This window comes from Podarcis gaigeae (genome assembly GCF_964106915.1).
Source record: "Podarcis gaigeae genome assembly, chromosome: 1".
In the NCBI taxonomy this organism is placed as follows: domain Eukaryota; kingdom Metazoa; phylum Chordata; class Lepidosauria; order Squamata; family Lacertidae; genus Podarcis; species Podarcis gaigeae.
The window spans coordinates 134,691,632-134,712,555 of record NC_139678.1 but is presented as its reverse complement, the minus strand read 5'-3'; the positions used below and the strand labels follow the sequence as shown (position 1 = coordinate 134,712,555).

The window sequence follows — 20,924 nt, the reverse complement described above, 5'->3', positions numbered from 1 at the left end:
TTTGATTTAAAAATATATATATATTTGCTGGCTAAAGGGTTTTGGGGGGGTTTATTTTATTTATTCAATGTGTATACCACCCTTCTTCTGAAGACTTCATGGGGGTTCACAGCATAAAAATACAGAATGATACCACAAAACACATAACAAAACAAGAACAAAACCCAAACAAACCAATAACCCTGATTCCACAAAAGGACGTAGACTGTTAATTATCCAAAGTCCTCGTTGATAAAGAATGTTTTTGCCTGGCCCCTAAAAATGTATAATGAAGGCACCAGATGACATTCCACAAACAGGGAACCACTACAGAAAAGGCCCATTCTCATGTTGCCACCCTCCTGGTCTCTCATGGAGGAGGCACACGAAGAAGGGCCTCAGAGGATGGTTGCAGGATCTGAGTCGGTTCATACTGAGATAGACGGTCCTTGAGGTACTGTGGTCCTGAGACATTTAGTGTTTTACGCTGCAACATCTGCTTTCATACATTAGGCTCACAAAGCGTGTAGCAAGTTCAGGGCTCCTTGATTCCATGACAGGAAGGATGAATTATTTCCTCATTACTCTGAGAATACAGCTCCTTCGCTGCTAAGAAGTGAAAGGAGTCAATAATAAATTCATTTCCCAAGCTTGCCTCACCCTTCTTGGGAGTAAGAAATAGCTGCTTTAGCGGCTCCATCCTGTTGCCCTTTGTCAGACTTCCTAAACCTGGTGCCTTCCAGATGCCTTTGACTACAGCTCCCATCTGCCCCAGCCAGCCTGGCCAGTGGTCAGGGAAGATGGGAGCTGCAGTTCAGAACAACTGGAGGGCATCACGGTGGTGCGGAAGAAACCATGTTGCCATGGTAATATACAAATAGGCTCCCTCAGTGCCTGGATTATTATTTATTTATTTTAAAAATAATTTTTTGTTAAGCTTCAAAAGAAAAGGAAAGAAATGGTTTACAAAATTCTACAAAACACAGTGTTACCAAACAGGATCTGATAAAAATATACAAATTATTTATAAAATCATAGATCACTGTTGGACAAAAACGGACATAAAATAAAACCAAAATAAATAGATTACAGGTAAGTGAATGTGTGGGAGGTAGTGACTGGAGCTATTTATAGCACAGACATAATGGTTAAACAAGAGAAAGTGACAAAACGTAGACCCTGTTATACCAAGGGAAAGTGATTTATTTAATTGAAATCATATTATTCAATAACATGTTTAAACAGAAATAAATAGGACATAATACAATTGCATAAAAATAAAAATTAAACACACACAAAATAAAAGGATACAAATATGCATTCACAACCCCTGGGGAAAATAATAACTATTGATATTTCATTCTTCAGCTAAACTTATGTATGGGTAAAAACTAGAAGTGCACTTTCATTCTTTTATATACAGGCAGTACCTTATTTATTTGTTGTTAACCGATATCCCACCTTTCCAACTAATGGGGCTCTTGGAAGAGGCATTGCACCCTACGTAAGAGATATGAGAGAATGCTTGTTCAAGTGCAATTTGAAGTTTTTGTAAGTGTTTGAAGTGTAAAGATACATTTCCTAATCTATGTGTTTCCTTCCTCGTGAAGGTGCTATGGAGATATACAGGAGAAACACCCCCAAATCTTGCAAAGAAGTGGCTACCACAAAATGATCTGCTTGGTATGTCTGGGACAGGAATTACGTTGTTGTCTATAACCAGCCCTTAATGCTGCTTCAATGCCATTAGCCTCTTAAGAATACCATGAGAGAGTGTATCTAAATACTGTTTAGCAAAGTGTAAAGTAAAGTGATGTTGGATGGACATGCTCCCACATTGTTCTTGGGTCATGTACACTCAGAGCAAAGCCCTGTAGCTTCAAAAGCTGGGCTAGGAAAAGAAAACCCTGCCTGGAGCTTTATGCTCATAGTGTGCATAAAAAACCAAGGAAATTGTTGAAAGGACAGTGGGCACAGATGCCAAAATGTGAGCCATGAAATAGGGGTGAGGGGAAAATTTCATTCAGTTCACATTTAAAGGCAAGCTTACTTCATTCGCACTATCCAAAACAATCTGTGAACTGAATCACAGCCGTCCTTCAAAATTCATACAGCTCTGTATTCCGCAATGCAGGTAATGTACAAAATGTATATATTATGGTGAGGCATGCATAAAAATGCTGAAAGTAGTAAAAATAACCTACAGGAATCCATTAAATCCAGAAATTCACACTAAAACTGGCGAGTTTTCATGATGACTAATAATAATAGCAAACTGGCATAGAAGTATGGAGAACTGAACATAAGACTGGTAAGATGAGAAACTGGGAGAAACCAAAACTGACTGATTTGCTCATCCATACCCTTAACCACTTGCTGGAGTGAAAATTGCATTCAGTTCTGTGGAAAACAATGACTGACCAAAGTACCATTGGCTTTAATGGAATTTAGCACCAAACTAGACAGGATACTGGAGGCAGCTGATATCCTGCTTTCTACAGGTGCACGCTTGGTCCCAAGAGGACAAGACTCCCTGCCCATCACTTGATGTTCAGTGTCCCACATCTGACATTACATGTGGTGTCAAATATGGGGCAGGTGGGTGTGGTTTGAAGAAAACAGCCTCACGGGCCAAATCTGGTGGGTCAAATCTCGCTCTCAGGCCAAAGGGTCTCCACCCTTTGTATTGAATTGAGGGACCAGGGATGGAGAACCCAAGCCTCTTTATCTGGCCTTCAGGACTCAACACCGGCCATGCCCCCAGGCCACATCCTTCACTGGCCCTACTCTGCACCCTACCTGCCTTGGCTGTGCCCCTGAACTGTGATAGCACCTCTTCCTTGCCTGGGTGGAGAGTGGCAGGACCCACCACTGGTGTGGAGTCCTAGAAGGCTGTCCATGAAGGAAGGTGACCCTTTGGCTGACAGAGGGTCCCCACCCCTGGCCTAGATGGCCTAGAAGGGGGCCACTTCTCTCCTCCCACAATTCTGTACCATCCTTCTGAAAGACATTTTGCTAGACTGTACATAACAGTCCAAGGAGATCAGCTTAATCATATAGCTGTTTAACTTGAACTTCAATTGGCTGCTTCCATAAAAATGCAATTTTAAAACTTGGCCTAGAATAATAAACCTGTTGGTATTTCTCCACCTCCTGCTCTTTCCTCAACAGCTCATCCAAAAGCCAGAGCCTTTATCACTCATGCTGGCTCCCATGGGGTCTATGAGGGAATCTGCAATGCAGTACCAATGGTGCTGATGCCGCTTTTTGGAGATCAAATGGACAATGCAAAGCGGATGGAATCTCGAGGAGCAGGAGTGACTCTGAATGTAGTGGAAATGACTTCCAAGGATTTATCTGATGCACTGAAGGCTGTTATTTATGATAAAAAGTGAGTAATGAGTGGTACAAAATGAGCGGTACAAAACTCATTTTAGGGTTGGCCCATAGTACCGTATTTTTCACTCCATAAGACGTACTTGTTTCCTCCTAAAAAGTAAGGGGCAATGTCTGTGCATCTTATGGAGCGAATGTGTGGTCCCTGGAGCCAAATTGCCCAGGGGCAAAAAGCAGGTGTGCTTTTATTTTTAGAATGAGGGAAGGAGGTGTTGAAACAAAGTCGCTGAGCAGCTGATCGGCAAGCGATCGCGAGGGAGATAAGGGACTCTAGCGATAAAGGAGGCTGCCTGGGAGGGGGAAGGTAAAGACAGCAAACTTGCAAGACAGGAATACTAAAACAAGCAATGAGGAGAGAAATTAGAAGAAAAGGAGGAGCAAAAAACTGCTCCAGCTAAGGAAAAGACACTAAGGCAAACAAGAGGGAAGGGGGTGTTGAAACAAAGCCACTGTGTCTTATGGAGCTAAAAATATGGTACATTTAAAATCAGAATATGCAAGGAAGTATACCATGGAAATATACAGGGGTGGGAGGAGTGTTCTGCACCGGGCGTGAGGGGGGGGGGGTTGTAGGATGCCACGGGGGTCTGTTGGGTGGCAGGGGGGCTGCTGGGGGTGGACTTCCTGGTGGGATGGGAGCTTGAGGGCAGCACGGCGGCTGCTTGGTGATTCGGGCCCTGCAAGGGGGCAGGGCCACTGCTTGTCATTGAAATCAGCGGGGGTTGCTACATGGCTGCTGGTGACAGGTGAAGAAGAAAGTCTCTTCTAAACAACCCCTCTGCTTTTACTGCTTTGATTCTTTATCGGCACTCTGGGTCCTCTGCAGTAGTGGTTTTAAAAATGTCATCTCTCAGACCGTGGCATTTTCAGAAGCTAATCAGAGCATTATCAAAGAAGAGTTAAGTAATGGCAACGTTCCGTAAAAGAAAGCTTTCCCTACAATGAGCAGCTGCAAGAGAGCTTGGAGTATCTTCTAATGCGTAGTGCTAGCTCCCCCAAGGGGACAATAAGTGGGGGCAGGGGGGAGGGCCAAGAAGCCGTGCCAGTGCTCCAGGTGAGCCAAGTGCCCTGGAATATTCTCCAAAATCCTCCATGATGCGCAGGAGTTTCCAGGGGTTCCTACACAGACAGGTTGATCTGGAAAGCATTCCATAACAGTCACAAACCACTGTCCTGCACCATATTCCATCTCTGCTCCTTGACAATGCTGTTTCTGCCAAGGGTAGCCAGCAAATCTGTCGTTTGTTATTATACCCTGTGCTGATTCATACCATCCTGCTTCCAGTTTACACAGTCACTGTGGGGCAACTGAAGGGAATGGAAAAGGACGGCCTTGGGAGGAACTGTCAGGAAGCAGCAGTGAAGGCAGGGGGCATCTCCCTCCACAATGGGAAGTGGCCCTGTTCTTGACTACCTCCCAGCTCCTGCTTCCCTCAGTGGGCCACGTTCTGTGTTTAAGAGACACTGACTGAGATCATCCCTCCTCCAACTGCCACCTGCTGGTGGTCACCAGTATCATCAGTTGCCCCACAGAAGTTCCTGGACACTGCATCATTCTCCATTTTTATCTCCAAGGACCTGTGATCAGCAGCAGCTGTCACATAGGAGACAGATCAGCTATGTGAAAGATCCACCAGAGAAAAATTAGGGTTCAGCTACTAAAAGCGCCGGAACTCTGGCCTGTATAAGCTGCATAGAGAGTATCCCAAAGTGTGTGCATCTGCACCCACAGGAACGGGGAGGGGGTTTGCATCCCATGTCCCCAGTCTCTCAGAACAGTATCAACCCAACTTGGATTTCAAATGCTTTGGAAATCTGCTTCTATGCTGCATGTTTTATTTCCCCGTAATATTTATTTCCTAAAGAGGTTCTTTTCTTTTAGGTATAAAGAGAACATCCAGCGTCTCTCAGCTCTCCACCTGGACAGGCCCATTGAACCTCTTGACCTTGCGGTGCATTGGGTGGAGTTTGTGATGAAGCACAAGGGGGCTCCCCACTTGAGGCCGGCAGCACATGACCTCAACTGGATCCAGTATCACTCTCTTGACGTCATTGCCTTCCTCCTGGCTGTTGTACTCCTTGCCCTATTTATCTCACTGAAGTGCTGCCTGTTCTGCTGCAGAAAGTGGTGCTGTAAAAGTGGAAGGATGAGCAAGAAAAGCAAATCAAAATCACACTGAAAAGGGGTGGGGCATGTAAGATGAAGAGGAACAGAAGAAATTGGGTCCTGCTCTTGGGGTTTAGAAGGCAGAGGTAGCCAACATGAAGTCCTCCAGAAGTTTTGGATTACAACTCCCATCAGACCTAGCTAGCATGGTCAGAGATGATATCTGGCGGGCACTATGTTGTCTACCCCTCCCAATTTGCAAGAGCTCTTAAAAACACAAACATGATGATTTGCAAGGTCACTTCCATGCCTATATTTGAATTCAAACTATTTTAATCAATGAACAAGCAACCTGATAGCCAAGGGACCTGTGAACTTCCATACAAATCCCACAGTTCTGTAGTCAATTGATCTGTTGGGGAATCAATTGTTTGCATAACTTATCTTGAACTGATGGGTCGAGGTCAGTGGCGCCACCAGCGTTTTTGAGGGAGGTTTATTTTAACAGGAAGAGAGAGATGGAAAACACAATGTTCAGATAGCAGAGAAAGGAAGCTGAGCTACCTTTAACAATTGAGTTACAGATAGGTAGCCGTGTTGGTCTGCCATAGTCGAAACAAAAAAAATTCCTCCCAGTAGCACCTTAAAGACCAACTAAGTTAGTTCTTGGTATGAGCTTTCGTGTGCATGCACACTTCTTCAGATACACAGTATCTGAAGAAGTGTGCATGCACACGAAAGCTCATACCAAGAACTAACTTAGTTGGTCTTTAAGTATCTGAAGAAGTGTGCATGCACACGAAAGCTCATACCAAGAACTAACTTAGTTGGTCTTTAAGGTGGTACTGGGAGGAATTTTTTTTGTTTTAACAATTGAGTGAGAGAGTGGACTCTGACAAGTGGAGCGCATTGCACAGGGTTGATAAAAGCTGCTTATGGGAATGCCGCCTTCCATAGGAACCCCCTGCCCCCTCACCCTGGAAAGAGAAGAACGAGGTATGGCCCTATAATGCCACTAAATACAAGGAGGAGGAGGACAGGCATATGCAATATATTTAAAGTGGAACCTGCTTTGCTGGTGGACCTGAGAAGGTTGGCTATTAATGGTATACATGAGCCATTCCCGTGTTGGTTGAGTGGGCTACTGGTGTCTAAAGTCAATCCGAGTCCAAGCACTTTCCAAACATAAATGCCGTCACAGATGACCCTCTCCCTTTGAAATGGCAGCACAGCCGTGTCTGTTGGCTGCAAGTGTTAATTAGAACATTAGAACAAACTCCTGTTTCCCCTCCTACTTCAGAAATGTTGTTGTGACAGCATCTCCTGTAATATGAAGAAGACAGTGAACATCCTTCTGAGCGCCATACTAATACTGCCGGTTTGGCTGTCTACAAGGGGCCCTTTTCAGAAACATCCTGTACACAGAAGCAGAAGGCCAGTGGTCGGTTTAATCCAGCATCCTGTTTTCACAGAACTGGGGGTGGCAGGAGACAAAAAAATGACTATTGAGGACTGAAAGTAAAGGCTGAACGAAATTATATCAGAGTGAAGGCATAACAAATATAATGGGAGAAGAAGTTCTGCTGTGGCTCCGTGATCAGAGAAGCCTCCCCCCCCCCCTCGACAATTAGGACAATGGGAGAAGTGAAATACCTCAGGAAAATAGGGGGGAAGACAAAATGGAATGTATGGGTATGGGGGGGGGGAGGGGAGGGGATTGAATGGGATGGGTAATGGGTTATATAAGTATCATAAGACACGAGACCAGAAATTAAGAAGTACATTTAACTCATTGATAATGAAATAAGGATTTCAACCTTAAACATTAGAGGGCTGGGGTCGATTATGAAAAGGAGGATAGAAACATTACTGAATAAAGATAAAGAAGTTATAATATTTTTACAGGAAACGCATCAGACAAAAGAGGCGGTTAATGAACTCAGACTGAGAGGTATAAATAATTATGAAAAAGCATATGGTACTTCAAAATCAAGAGGGATAGCAACAGTAATTTCAAAGAGATGCAGATTTAGTATATTAAAGATGAAGAAAGATCCTGAGGGAAGATACATTATAATTCAGGGAACAATGGCGGGGGAAGAATACACTATAATTAATATTTATGCTCCCAATGAAAATCAGGTGGAATTTTTTGATAAAGTGTTTAAGGAAATAGGGGGTATTCAAAAGGGTTATATGATTATGGCAGGAGATTTCAATATGGTATTAGATAAATGACTGGATAAGTCAAATCCCACCCCAGAGGAAAGATGTAATAACATTACAGGATTAGCTAAAATTATGAAAAGGAAAGATATGAAAGATGTTTGGAGAGTGATGAGGGGAGGAGAGAAGAAATTTTCGTTCTTCTCACCAGTGCATAAGACCTACTCAAGGATCAATTATATCTTTGTTTCAAAAATCTTAGTGTTCTAAAATAACCAATACGGAAATTGGAATAATAAAGGTAACCGACGACACATTGGTAAATATGGTATTAAAAATAAAGAAAGATTACAAGGAAGCCAGAAGATGGAGGTTAGACACGAGGATCTTCAATAATAGTCAAACAGTAAATAAGATAGGGAAAGAATTATTAGATGTATGGGAGATCAATAAGAAGAGGCAAAGTACTCAAGCAATAATATGGGATACAAGCAGTGATGAGGGGAATTAGCATTAGGTGGACTGGGGCTTCCTAACATAAAGTTATATTATATAGCAAATCAGTTAAGATATGTCATACACGTGATAACAGAACAAGGAGAATTAGAATAGTTAGAGAGTGGTACACAGGAAATGAAGGAGAAGTTAGTGAATATATATTTTTATCAAACCAAATAGTAAATAGTGGCAGAATATTGAAAATCCCTTATTAAAAAATATCATTGAGATATTGGCGAAATATAAAGGAAAATGGATACCAGCAAATTCCCCACTAACCCTGGTAGTGATGATAGAAGACTTCCCAGTAAATTTTAAAAAGGAAATTGAAAAAGAAGTGAAAGAGAAGAAAATACTTAAAATAAATGATTGGGTAGAGAAAATGCGAAGCAAAGAACAAATAAGAGATGCTCTAATAGGAAGTAAAATAACATGGTATAACTGTATACAACCGGAGCAATGGGCAAAGAAGTGGTTAAGGGAAAACAAGAACTGCAAAGAATATACAAAATTTGAAAAAAATATGATAAAAGGGGGAGATAAAAAAGAAAATACAGTTATAAAAGGGGAAATCAGTGAAATTTATAAAATATTGCTAGAAATCGAGGATCAAGAAGATCAATTAAAAGAGGTGTGGGAAAAGGAGACATCAGGGCAAATAGATAGTCAAAGCTGGGGGGGAAATATGGAAGAAACATACGTTGAAAACGTCTATAAGAATTAAAAGGTAAAGGGATCCCTGACCATTAGGTCCAGTCAATAAAAGAACATTATTATAAATTAATTTGGAGATGGTCTGGTGCCAGGAAACAGGGAATTATGTTCACATGTGGTGGGGTTGTAAATATGTACAATTTTGGGGACAAAGGGTGTTTAAGGAAGTAACAGAAATCACTGGGTTAAAGCTGACTGAAGATCCAGAAGTAGCGTTATTATCAATTTACGATGGGGTGGAAGGTTCACAGGCTATGAAGGACTTGCTCACAAATTTATTGAAAGCTGCATGAATTATTATAGCCAGGAAGTGGAAGGGGCAAGATTTTTTTAGGGCAGTCGACCCTTGAGCCCCACTGCTGAGCCCAAGCCAGAGTCCAAGCCCAAGTTGCCTGTGCCAGAGCCTGAACCAACCAGAGCCACCCACCCATATTAAAAAAAAAACCCAAATCCATGACAATTGCTTTCAAATGTAAAATCCCCCACACCAACAGGCATGTAGGACCCACAAAAGAGGACACGTCCGGGAATTCCCAGACGCATGGCAACCCTAAAGGAAACTGAAACGTAGAAGCTGTAATTGGAGCTAAATCATTTGAGGAAAGAAGGTGGCGACAGAACATAGAAAGGTACCGTTGCCTGGCACAGAAACAAGAACTTTGTGTTGGCAAACAGCAGTCCCACATAGAAGTAGTTTCCTTCTCAGGCACTTGTGCAATTACTCCTTTTAACTTCAAATAGCATTGATCTGTGTAATTTCCCCACTAGGGGGCACCAAAAAATCACAAAAGAAACTACTAAGTGGGGTCTCCACTGGAAGCAAAAATACTGGCTCATATTAGATAACAAATTTCAGCATGCTTGTACTTTTGAGAGTGATATACAAAATTATTCCTTTGTTAAGTACATATGCAAACCATTCTTATGGAAGGACAAGTTTCAAAAATGTCATTCAAAACCTTTTTTGGGATACAGTGGTGCCTCGCAAGACGAAATTAATTCGTTCCGTGAGTTGTGCCGTCTTGCAATTTTTTCGTCTTGCGGAGCGCGGATTCGCTGGGTATTAACGGATTTAAGAAAAAGGAAGCAAACTCGCAAGACGTTTTCATCTTGCGAAGCAAGCCCATAGGGGAAATCGTCTTGCAAAGCAACGCAAAAAACGAAAAACCCTTTCGTCTTGCGCGTTTTTCATCTTGCGAGGCATTCGTCTTGCGAGGTACCACTGTACTGACAAAGCATGGCAGCACGATGCTCTTACAAAATGTCGAGAGGACAGAAGCAAGAAGTAAGACTTCCAATAAGTCTCCACTGTTGAATGCTGATGGGGTGAGGCAGGAAAAATGAAAGACAAAAAGTCTTGGACAGTGTCTTCCAGTCCCAAATTGTCTTTGTTGGGGACAAAAATGTCGCTAGGAATAAAAGGAGTCAAATTTCCCTGACTACTGGATCCAGAAGAGAGATAAGAATATTTCAAGTCCTAGGGCCTGACAGACTGCGGACTTCCTTGCCCAGCAAGGAAGGAAGACCTGCCGAGAGTCTGAGGGTCCTGCTCCGACCTCTCCGTCATGCCCAGGACGGGGCCGGACAGGCTTCACAAGGACTGCTGCTACCCAGCAGAGAGTACTGTTCACATTCTTTTAAACTGCTTTTTAATTGTGTTTTTAAATTGTTTAAAACTGTTTTTAACTATGTTTGTTGCAGGGGAGGCTGTTCCTGATTATATTTTGTTTATATTTTTATTCTGTTTATATTTGATTATGCCTTTTGTGTTTTTCTATTGTAATTTTATCTTGTAAACAGTCCTCAGGCCTGCAGGTATAGGATGGTATATAAAATAAGGCCTCTGAAAAATGCTTGAGATCCATAGCCGTAGGCGTACTCTCCTCACAATTTCACAAGTAGCAGTTATTAGGAAAACCAAACTGGCAACACATCAGATTGTATTATTAATTAATTAATTGGTAAATTTGTATACTGCCCTTCAAAGATCACAGGGTGGTTCACAACATAAAAAGAAATATTGTAAGAACACTGTAAGAAATAAAACAAAAACTGAATGACTTTCTTGTGTCATATACCAATTGGGTGTATTGGAATTCCCTTCCTCAGTGTAATCTTAGCTGAATGACACTATTTTGGATATCACAGCTCAACAGGAATAGCACCGGGGAAAATATACAACTTTAAGAAAACTAAAATATGACTCTGCACTGCTGTTGTGGAGCAGTCTGGAAGCAGAATAAGATAAAGGACTGGACTCCAAAGCCTCTACTGAACCTTCACAGGTGTCCATCACATGACACCAGCCCCTCTGTCCAAGCTGGCCTAGGGAGGATAGTGGACTCAGGGATTTGGCCTGCTGGCCAGGCAGTCCCCCCCCCCTCTGCTTTACAACAGGCTCAGCTGAGCATCAATATACAAACACAGAAAGCTCTCAAATGAGTGTGAGAAAAATATGTATGTATGTTATCAACTGCCTTAATCCTATCGCAACCTATGCAGTCATTTCTAGACTTTAAGGCTACAGGTATCGTGGCAAAAGCATTACAAAATCCGAGAGCGTAACAGATTAGCTTTGCAAACCTCAAATCACCGCCTGCCGCATTTCTGGGTGGCAGAACTCTACACGGCTGCCAAAGCCTCCCTCACCTGGTTTGATTTGGTGGTGGCACTGGGGCCTGATGCCTGCGGGGGCACTGCCTCTTGCGTTTCTGCCACCTGAGGCAGCTGCTTCACCCTACTTGATGGGTGAGATGGCCCTGTGTCTCCAGCCTTTCTGCCCAGGAGAAATGGACAGCACCAAGTTCTCAGTCATCCCCAATATCTATCCTGCAAAATTTCTAGAACTTTTGTTCCCTGAGCTTAAGATTTCAAATGCACGCATAAAGGAGAGTACTACGTGTAAAACAGAAGCCAAATTAAACACAAAACCAAAAGCTTAAATACACATCATGCCAACAGACCGTACATAATTGTTCTCCAAATGTTCTGTTCCTCTCTCACTAAGAGGTTGGCTTCTTTTGTACTGCTGGATGTGACAGTCCAGCAGAGCAGCTTCATTGTGCCGTGAAGCTTAGCTTTTGTAGCATTCTTCTCGCAAGGTCACCACCAGCACTGAATACATCCTTCAATAATTGGGACACCAAATTTGGATGTCTTTCAAAGAACGTAGGCCAAATAATTGGGGTCTAGGTTCTCTTTCCCTGTGTTTCTGTACTGTGCTATGGCTCAAAGAAAAAGTTCATGTTCGCTTAAGATGTGGCAGATTTACCCAAGTGTCAAAGCCTTTCACAGTTCTCTAACAAGTCTTTGGGTTACTTTATTTTCCAATGTCATTATCTCCCTGAAAGCAGTTGACAGATACACTTCCATCTCAATAGGGAAAGGGAAAGACTGTGATGTTGTAGAATAAAAGAAAGCAGTCAGGAGCCATTTTGAAACATGAAGAAACCCACCTTCTTACTTAGATATGTGCAATACATGTTTTATTGAGAGCATTTTAAAATTAATATTGTTGAAATTTCTGCCTGCAATCCTACTTTTGACTGCCTCTCACTTCACTTGTGAAGTTCAACAAACATAATTATCTGAGTCACAGACATACAGTTTATTAACCACTGCAGTTCAAAACCATAAATCACAGGATTGAAAGGGACCTTGAAAATCATCTAGTCCAACCCCCTGCAATGCAGGAATATGGGGATAGAATCTGAGATTTTGGTGTTATCAGGATCACGTTCTAACCAACTGAGCGTTCCAGCAGGTTTTTCCGTTTGTGGGGATTGTTGTGGGGATCAACAAGAAATAAGACACTTTGCACACTGAAAACTGGTGTGAAACTGGATTTTCAAAATAAAATGTTTATTAAATGTACTTAAATCAAGTTGCAGCTGTTCGTTGCAAGATTCCAAAAGTCATAAATCAGAAAAAGAAAATTATATGCATTCATTTTGTTATGAAAAGAATAAATGTTAAATGAGGCACAGGTTTTTGTTTTAGTGGAAATCGATTACACAGTAGCACAGTAGTACTTTCCCCAAGTCATTACAGGAATCAAACTGAGATGCAAACCTAGAAGTGAAAGCAACATGGGGACAGATTTTTCTTTCACTTTTTCAGTCTTGTGGCTTGGAACATGAAAGTATATTGAAGGTTACCTTCGGTCAGTATGTCTACAATTTTGCACAAACTTCTGTCTTCTATTCTTTAGACCAGGGGTTGTCCACCTGGTCCCTACCGCCCATTATTGGGCGTTTCAGGATTCTAGGTGGGCGGCAGGGGGGTTCTACGGCACAAGCTGAATCCTCCTTCCATCGAGCACTGGGGGGCGGTAAGGAAACTACCATCAAGAAAGATGCCTTAGTGGGTGGTAGGTATAAAAAGGTTGACTACCCCTGCTCTAGAGAGAGAGAAATCCACACACTATGAAATGGAAGCACTTTTGTATATAAGGCAAGGTTCCCAAAACTTCGTGGCTGCTTATTCTAGCTGCTGAACCCCTTTCATTTACATATAGACAAAAGGAACCCCCAGAATAGTTAACTCAGGGCTTAGTTCTCATAAAGGTACATAAAGTTTCCTACACAGAGAACTGCTGTATTTTTCCATCTATAAGATGTCCCCATGTATAAGATGCCCCCTGTTTTGGGGGACTCAGATTTAAGAAAATGGGGGGAGATGGCCCCGTGTATAAGACACCCCCTAATTTTTGACATTATTTTAAAGGGGAAAAACCTAGTCTTATACAAAGAATAATATGGTAGATTATATGTGAGAAAGATAGACTTGAATAATACCCACCACACACATTTTCAATCACTCTATTATTAGGGTATACTTACAGAAAATAAACATTTATATCACTGCAATTCTAAGCCTCAGTCCCACATAAATGGAAGATCCAGGATCCACTGTGCTGCAGGATTAACAGTCAAGCATTAGCCTTCACCAGGAAAACTGACACCATCACTTCCTAACATCTCAAACCTATCCTCTGAATCTGAAAGGCTACCAGCTTATACTAAACCCATGTGGAGAGCTGGAATGTAACAACACTAAGAGGATTACGTCCAGTCACATGCTGTTATAGTTCCCATCTAAAACCACTGCTTGTCACAGAGGATCAAGTCCTCTTTAAAGAAGCGGGAAAAGTGATTTTGCTCTTTACTCAAGATGAAAGTCATCGCATATAAGAGCTTGCTGTTCTCCTAGTCTACTCCTTCAACCTCCTCTGAGCTCCTTCAAGCGACACACACACACTTACTTTGCTGGACTTTTACTTTCCAAGATCACTCACTAATCTGGAAGTATCTTAAGTCTTATTTCTTCTACGTAAAGAGGGATTTATTTGACCATGTTGACACTATAATGACAGGGGGGATTATGGAGCCATTTCTGGAAACAGGAAAGGAGGTTTCGTGACTTCTATTCCAGGAAATCCTTTGTAAACATCTTTGCTGATTCAGTTCCTTGCTTTCATTCTTTTATCTGAGCAAGTTCAACAGCATTGCCTTTAAGGCTCATCCACACTTCTGCTGGTCCCGTGCCTAGAAAGCAGGGGTCTGAGCTGTTTTCCCTGCTGCTTTCCCCAGGAAAACTCTCTCTTTACTGCTAAATCTGAGCAAACATCAGTCCATGGAAAACCCAACTGATGTTTGCTCCGATTCAGTGGTAAAGTGTGGGTTTTCCCTGGGTGAATGAGGCAAGAAAAGCAGAAGTGTGTTTGGCATGTGCAGGGCTTTTTGCATTCGGGACTCACCAGAATTCAGTTCCAGAACCTCTCAGGAGGGTGCCATTGCCATTATAAGAGAACAAGAGAGGGAGGCGTTCATGGTGAGTTCCGGCACCTCTTTTTATAGAAAAGTACTACTAGGCATTTTTATAAGCCATCATCTATATCTAGAAATCTATTTCTGGAGATCTTGCCAGTGTCTAGCAGTATGACATGCTTGTACATGCAAATCAACATTTTCCAACACTCCCGTCAATACATTTCTTCTGAATACCTTAGGAGACTCGATATTTGATCCATGTTTTCCGTCACTCTTCTCTTGCGCATGGTTGGGGACTTCAATCAAGACAATAATACACTCAAACACTGTTGTATTTTTAAAATATTAATACAGTAAGTTACAAGCCTCTTGTAAGATAAAGGAGCTTACAACAAGCTAACAGAATCAGAAGTCATTTTTCTGGAACACAATTTACAACTTCCCTGTCTAGACTAAGATGTCTGATCCATTTTGGCCCCCCTTAACATCAGCCCGTGTCATTCATGTGTGCTCCAGAGGATGCACTGAACACCACACCAAGGCAACCATTCTACTGGGGAAAGCAATCCCCATCTCCTGCTCGCTGCATGCTTCTACAAGGGTTCTCCTGAACCTCTTTCCAAGCCAATTTTGGGGGCATGGGGGGGGATAAGGGAAGACCCGTTGCACAAGCTCTTGCACAATTTCACTGATGGGACTTACTAGTTATTGTGGAATCAGAGTCGTAAGGGACCCTGATGGTCATCTAGCCTAACCCCCTGCAATGCAGGAATCTAAACTAGCTCTAACAATCCACCCTCTATTTAAAAACCTCTAAGGAAGGAATGTCCAGGACCTCTCCTGGGAGTCTGTTTCACTGTTGAACACCTCTTCCTGATGTTTAGTCAGACTCTCCTTTCTTGTAACTAGATGCCATTGGTTTGGGTCCTACCCTCTGGAGCAGGAGAAAGCAAGCTTTCTCCATTCTCCATGTGACAGCTCTTGAGATATCTGAAGATGGCTATCATATTTCCTCTCAAGGCTCTTTCCTCTTTTCCAGGCTAAACATACCCAGCTTCTTCAACTGTTCCTCATAAGGCTTGGTTTCCACACCCTTGAACATCTTGGTCACCCTCTTGAATCCCACCCTTGATTTTAGTGTTGTTTGGGGGGAATCAAAACAAATGCCACTTTTTTGGGGGGGTCCAAATAATTTTTATTGGTTTTCATGTAAATACAAGAACAACATATAACTACAGTAACTTGTCCAGTGGTACATTCTTATTGAGTTTCATATGTAGCACACAGTACGCAAGCAATATGTTTGTTTATGCATTATCAATTCAAGCATCCTCTCCACAGAGATTCTTGTATTGTGGGTGGAATAAAAGTACCTTTTGTCTCATTCATAAATGAAAGGAATGGAAGCCAAGTCTCGCCAAAAGTGTCTATTCTTGAAGTGCCTTTAATTACCCTTCTGTGGCGAGTAAGGCGTCATGATAGAGCCACATTTCAAATATTATTTACCCAGGTTGCAATAGGAATTTCTGTAGGTTGTTTCCAGTATCCGACTATTGTTAATTGGGCTGCTGATAATAGAAAAAATACTAAGTCTCTGCATTTAAAGTTATTGTTTAAATTTAAGTCTAATGATAACAAGGCAAGAGCTGAATTGGGTAACCCAATCAATCATCTCCAGCGCTGCTTGATGTACCAGTCACTGGCTGCTGCCGGCACCCCTCTGCTGGAAGGGTAAAGGCTCACACAGTGTGCACTTCCTCCCAGGATGATGCCCGGCGTGCGGCTCCCTGGCCTGCTCCTGTTTCCGGCCACCCATGAGGCTGCGAATGGCCTCCTTGGGACTCCCAGTCCCTTCCTGCCTTCCTCCTGTGGTGACGGCAATGGCAGCGGTGGCCGTTGAGGGATGCTCGGATGGGGGGCACCGCTGCATTCTTTCCTCAGCTTCGGAGCAGGGTGAGTTTCTTTGCTCAGCTCCCCAGGCCTCCGGGCTCTATTTGGCTGCTGCCAGGGCGATCTGGGGCAGAGGTTGTTGGGGAACAGGGGGCTCCAAGTGGCCTCTTCGGCTCTCACATTGGGCTCCCCTGGCTCTCTCCCATTTGCAGCGGTGTCGGTAGCGTGGGGACCAGCCAAACCATGTAATTGGTGTTGGTGGTCCCTAGCAGCTCTGTGAGGCCGCGGCAACCGCCATCTTGCCTCCCATTTCCTCTCTTTTAAAAGGGATTTTTCCATCTCCATTCCTCTTATTTTTATTTTGTTATTGTTTTATTTCATCTAAATTCTTGTCCCCTCTCTCTGACAATTTGAGGAGGCAGGAGAGAGCTGTGTTAACTTTCAGCTGAATATACCAGGACCCAGAGCTAGGGAGAACCGCACAGCAGCTGGTTAAACTCTGCCTCCAAAGATTTTAACCTTTTAACTTTCAATTTTTGGTTTATTCCTTCAAACCGTAATTTGCATCTTGATTTTGCATTTTTAACTCCAAAGAAAGAGAGGGGAAATCTTTACATTTTGATTTTTTAACATCACCTCCCATTTTTAACTTGATTCTGTCTTGAACTCTGACTTTTACCTCCAAACCCCTACTCTTACTCTTGCACTCTTTACCCACATTCAATTCTTTCCTTCCCCCTTCCTTTTTCTTTTCATTTTGATCTTCATCTATCCTCTCATTCTATTCTTCCCTCTACACTGACACTCCCCTTCCCTTCCCTTCTCCCCTTCCCTTATATGAGTGCATAGAGACACACAAATCCAGACACATACTAGGGTTGCCATATGTTGGGTTAAAGGTCTGATCTGCAGTCTGATCTGCTCTTCAAAATATAGCAACCCTAAATTAGAAATTCCTAAGCAACTCTTTTGCTTAATCTAATTAGCTTCTTAATGTTTTTCCAGCTGTGTTTTCTCTTGCTGAAGAGATATGTACAAATTAACATTAAAAAAAAATTATGTTCAAGATTTCTGCATCAAGTTAATAGAACTAACAGCAACCATCAGGTTAACAATAAGAGCATTCATAACCATCATCATTCACTCTCAGCATACCTTGAGCATTTATTCAGGGTCCGCATACAGGACTTACCTCAGAATCTTTGTCCAATTTGTCTCTAACCACAATTAAGTTGTACAATATCCGGTCATCATCCGCTTCTGTGTGGGAGATGTCATGAGGGACACTCCACAAGTTTTTCTCTTCATCCCATGCCTGAGTTGTTCCAAATGAAGCATAAGGATTGTTATTACTGAAATACAATAAAGAAAGAAATGGAAGCTCTGTTAGCAATGCAGCTTTGAAATAATGATGTAAATCATATGAATTGCCAGCATCACTTATATTTTACACTTATATTTTATATCACTTCTAGCTTACAAGTAGGCATGCAATTTTAGTATGTGGTTTTACTATTTTATGTATATTTTAAACAACTGACAACTTATATTTTAATGCATTTTTAGATTAACTTGCCTTTAATGTTTGGCTTTATCAATATTTCTATGTATGCTGCTTAGAGGTTACAGATGATTAAGCAGGGCCCATCCTATGTTAGAAACCACACATTACACAGCAGATCCAAGATTTATTTTTTATTTTATTCCCCCTTTATATGGCCACTCCATGGCAGGAGATCTCTGGGAAGCTCACAAAGCCAACAAAACTTAATTCTAACTCTTCTCTGCCAACACTTTGATTTTTAGTTAAGAGAAGCCCAGGGGATATGAGGTGGTATTAGGGTTAAGAGTGATTCTCTGCAAGTTGTAAAGCAAAGGCTAGACCAAACTACCTCTCCGTCAACCATTTCCCCTGTGAAGTGGTTCAGACCAGAAACAGATTTCTTCCCTCAGTGAAGGCCAAACTAAATGAGACAACAGGACAGCTGTGATCACATCTCCCACAAGGTTCTTTAAATCCAGCACTCTGGCTTCTTTTCAGATTGTCTAAAGCAGGTTGCAGAAAAGCTAAGTGCACCAAGCTGATGGCAGCAAAACGGTACTTGAGCAGTGGAGAGACTGTTAAACTTTCTCCCCTGGCACTGCAACCCAGTCCTAATCAGGAGCTCACTTTGTGAAAAACAAGGGGAGCCAAGGCAAAGAGAAAATGCACTAGAGCAACTTCTTCTTCAATATTGAAATGAGAGACGTAACCTCACCAACTGTTTGTTTGTTTGTTTGTTTGCACTAACCTTGTGCAAACTGCTATACGAAACAGAAGAAACACAGTCCTCAAAGCCAAAGTGTACAAAATTAAGACTAGGGTGATCTCAGGTTTTCAACATCACAATCTATCACCAGCCAAACATTGTGGGGTCTGGTGATACCACGATGCATCGCCCCCAGCCCCGTGAGGCGCCAGGGTGAAACTGCCACTGCTCTCGAGGGAGCCGAGGTGCTTTCGTGGAGACGACACAGCTTGTGCCCAATGCCTGGAGGGAACTTGCACTGCACAGCTGGGGGGCTCCTGCCCCCTGAACAAACCACATGAGCCAGAGGAATGTGGGGCTTCTGTGCGCTTCTCAGCCGGGTCCGAGAAGGCTCTCCCCCCCCCCAGCTGAGGAAGCCCCACGTCCATTCATCTTGCGTATGAGCTGGAGGGACAGGGGGATGTAGCCCAGCCCCCCAAGCGAAGCCACCCTCGCGACGGTAGCCAACGGGCAGGCTACCTCATTTTCCAGGGAGAAGGAGGTAGCCCGTCTGACTTTGTGCCAAGGCAGCTCCCCAGCTGATCAGCTTCAGTCCTTCTGCTTGCACGCAAGCTGGAGAAGGATGGGGCTCCCTCAGCTGGAGGGTGGGAGCCTTTGAATGGAGCTCCACCCTGCCTCCAGCCCTGTAAAACTGCTTGACTGAGGCAAGGCCAGCCAAGAAGTTTAAAGAAGCAGAGAGAGGAACAAGTCGTATCGTGCCTCGTCGATGCATCTTGTATCTCCCTCTGTGCCAGTATGATGGCTTCAATCAGCGGTATATCGCGGGTGAGACTGCCGCTGCTCCTGAGCCCCCCTGCCTCCAGCGCCGGCTGCAGCTTGTTTTTTCCTCGGTGCGCTGGTAGCAGAGGGACTCAGGAGCGACGGCAGTTTCACTCGCAATATACCGATATACCGCTGAGTGAAGCTGCCACCGCAGTCACTCCACAGTCATGCCAGCCCTGGACAATATATTGATATATCGCCCGGGCCTAATTAAGATTAGCAAACTAAAGCAGCTTATAAAATGAGGAAACAGAAAGTGCTAAGTCTAAGTGAATCTCAGATCTTTAAAACTGACTTTTGTATCTTATACAAAACACACACTTACTCTCTCCATCCAAAGGGATTTTGCTGCAAACCTGCAACCTTTACATTTGGTTTTGTGCATTTCTGGCAGTGTAATGTTTTCAAGCCCCCTTGAACTGGCTGGTTTCAGGAGGATGCCTGGTTTTACTCTTCGTCTTGGCATCACGAGGAGCGTCCCAAGCCAAATAGATTCACACACACACACAATGCAGAGGCACTGCTCATATGCACCCCTGTGATGGTTTGGTGCAGGCATAGGCAAACTCGGCCCTCCAGATGTTTTGGGACTACAACTCTCATCATTCCTAGCTAACAGGACCAGTGGCCATGGATGATGGGAGTTGTAGTCCCAAAACGTCTGGAGGGCCGAGTTTGCCTCTGCCTGATTTGGTGGATTCACATGGGAAGAATGGCTGCAAGTGGTGGCTGAGGAGAATGGAAAGGAGCCTAAATCAAAGAGGGAAGGATTGGGTTCAACAGTTTGAGACCCACTGTTTCATAGCAGTATTTCATTTTCTTAAATAAATGTAGAAGGGTAGCTGCAGCAAATAAATTTAAGACTCTTGTGGCACCATAAAGACAATATTTTCATGGCAGAAGCTTCATCACATGCACTGAATGTTATCCCAAGCTGGCAAGTAGGAATACACATGGGGTGGGATGGGGGGGGGGGGGTTAAGCAGTTAGAAACAAAGGCAAGGGGAAAGGAAAGGCAAGACATAGAGAATGGCCTGATTCACACTTCATGGTGGAATCCGCTTCTGCTTTGCTCCTCTCCTCTGGGGGAGAACAAACAGCGATCTCTGGAGGAGATCAGCAAGCAGGAGCAAGAAACTGCGATCTCTGGCTTACTGTCACATCCAAACTGGGGATTATGGTCTGTTTTGGTCATGATTGGTAGGCTAATAGCAAACCTTGGGTTAAGAGAGTTTGTTTGGAGTGAAACAAACCACAATCTAGGAGCAGACAGTTTTCAAGCCCCCTTGAGCTGGCTGGTTTCAGGAGGACGGACCCCAACGAGCTGGAAGT

The 20,924-nt window shown here is 43.2% G+C and overlaps 2 protein-coding genes across 2 annotated transcripts in view; one reads left to right on the top strand and one right to left on the bottom strand.

Moving 5' to 3' along the window:
* The window catches only part of MREG (melanoregulin), a 33,907-nt gene that overhangs the window by 5,525 nt on the left and 7,458 nt on the right, over positions 1-20,924 (bottom strand). The window contains exon 2 of the mRNA XM_083714930.1: positions 17,714-17,873. Coding sequence (XP_083571056.1) covers positions 17,714-17,873 — 160 coding nt within the window. The remainder of the gene's footprint in view (positions 1-17,713; positions 17,874-20,924) is intronic.
* LOC310851827 (UDP-glucuronosyltransferase 1A9-like) lies at positions 835-5,683 on the top strand (the record flags this gene model as incomplete). The annotated part of the gene is made up of 4 exons (XM_083754483.1): positions 835-845; positions 1,526-1,662; positions 3,151-3,370; positions 5,258-5,683. The coding sequence occupies 4 exons, from the start codon at positions 835-837 to the stop codon at positions 5,553-5,555; spliced, it is 666 nt and encodes a 221-aa protein (XP_083610609.1). The 3' UTR covers positions 5,556-5,683.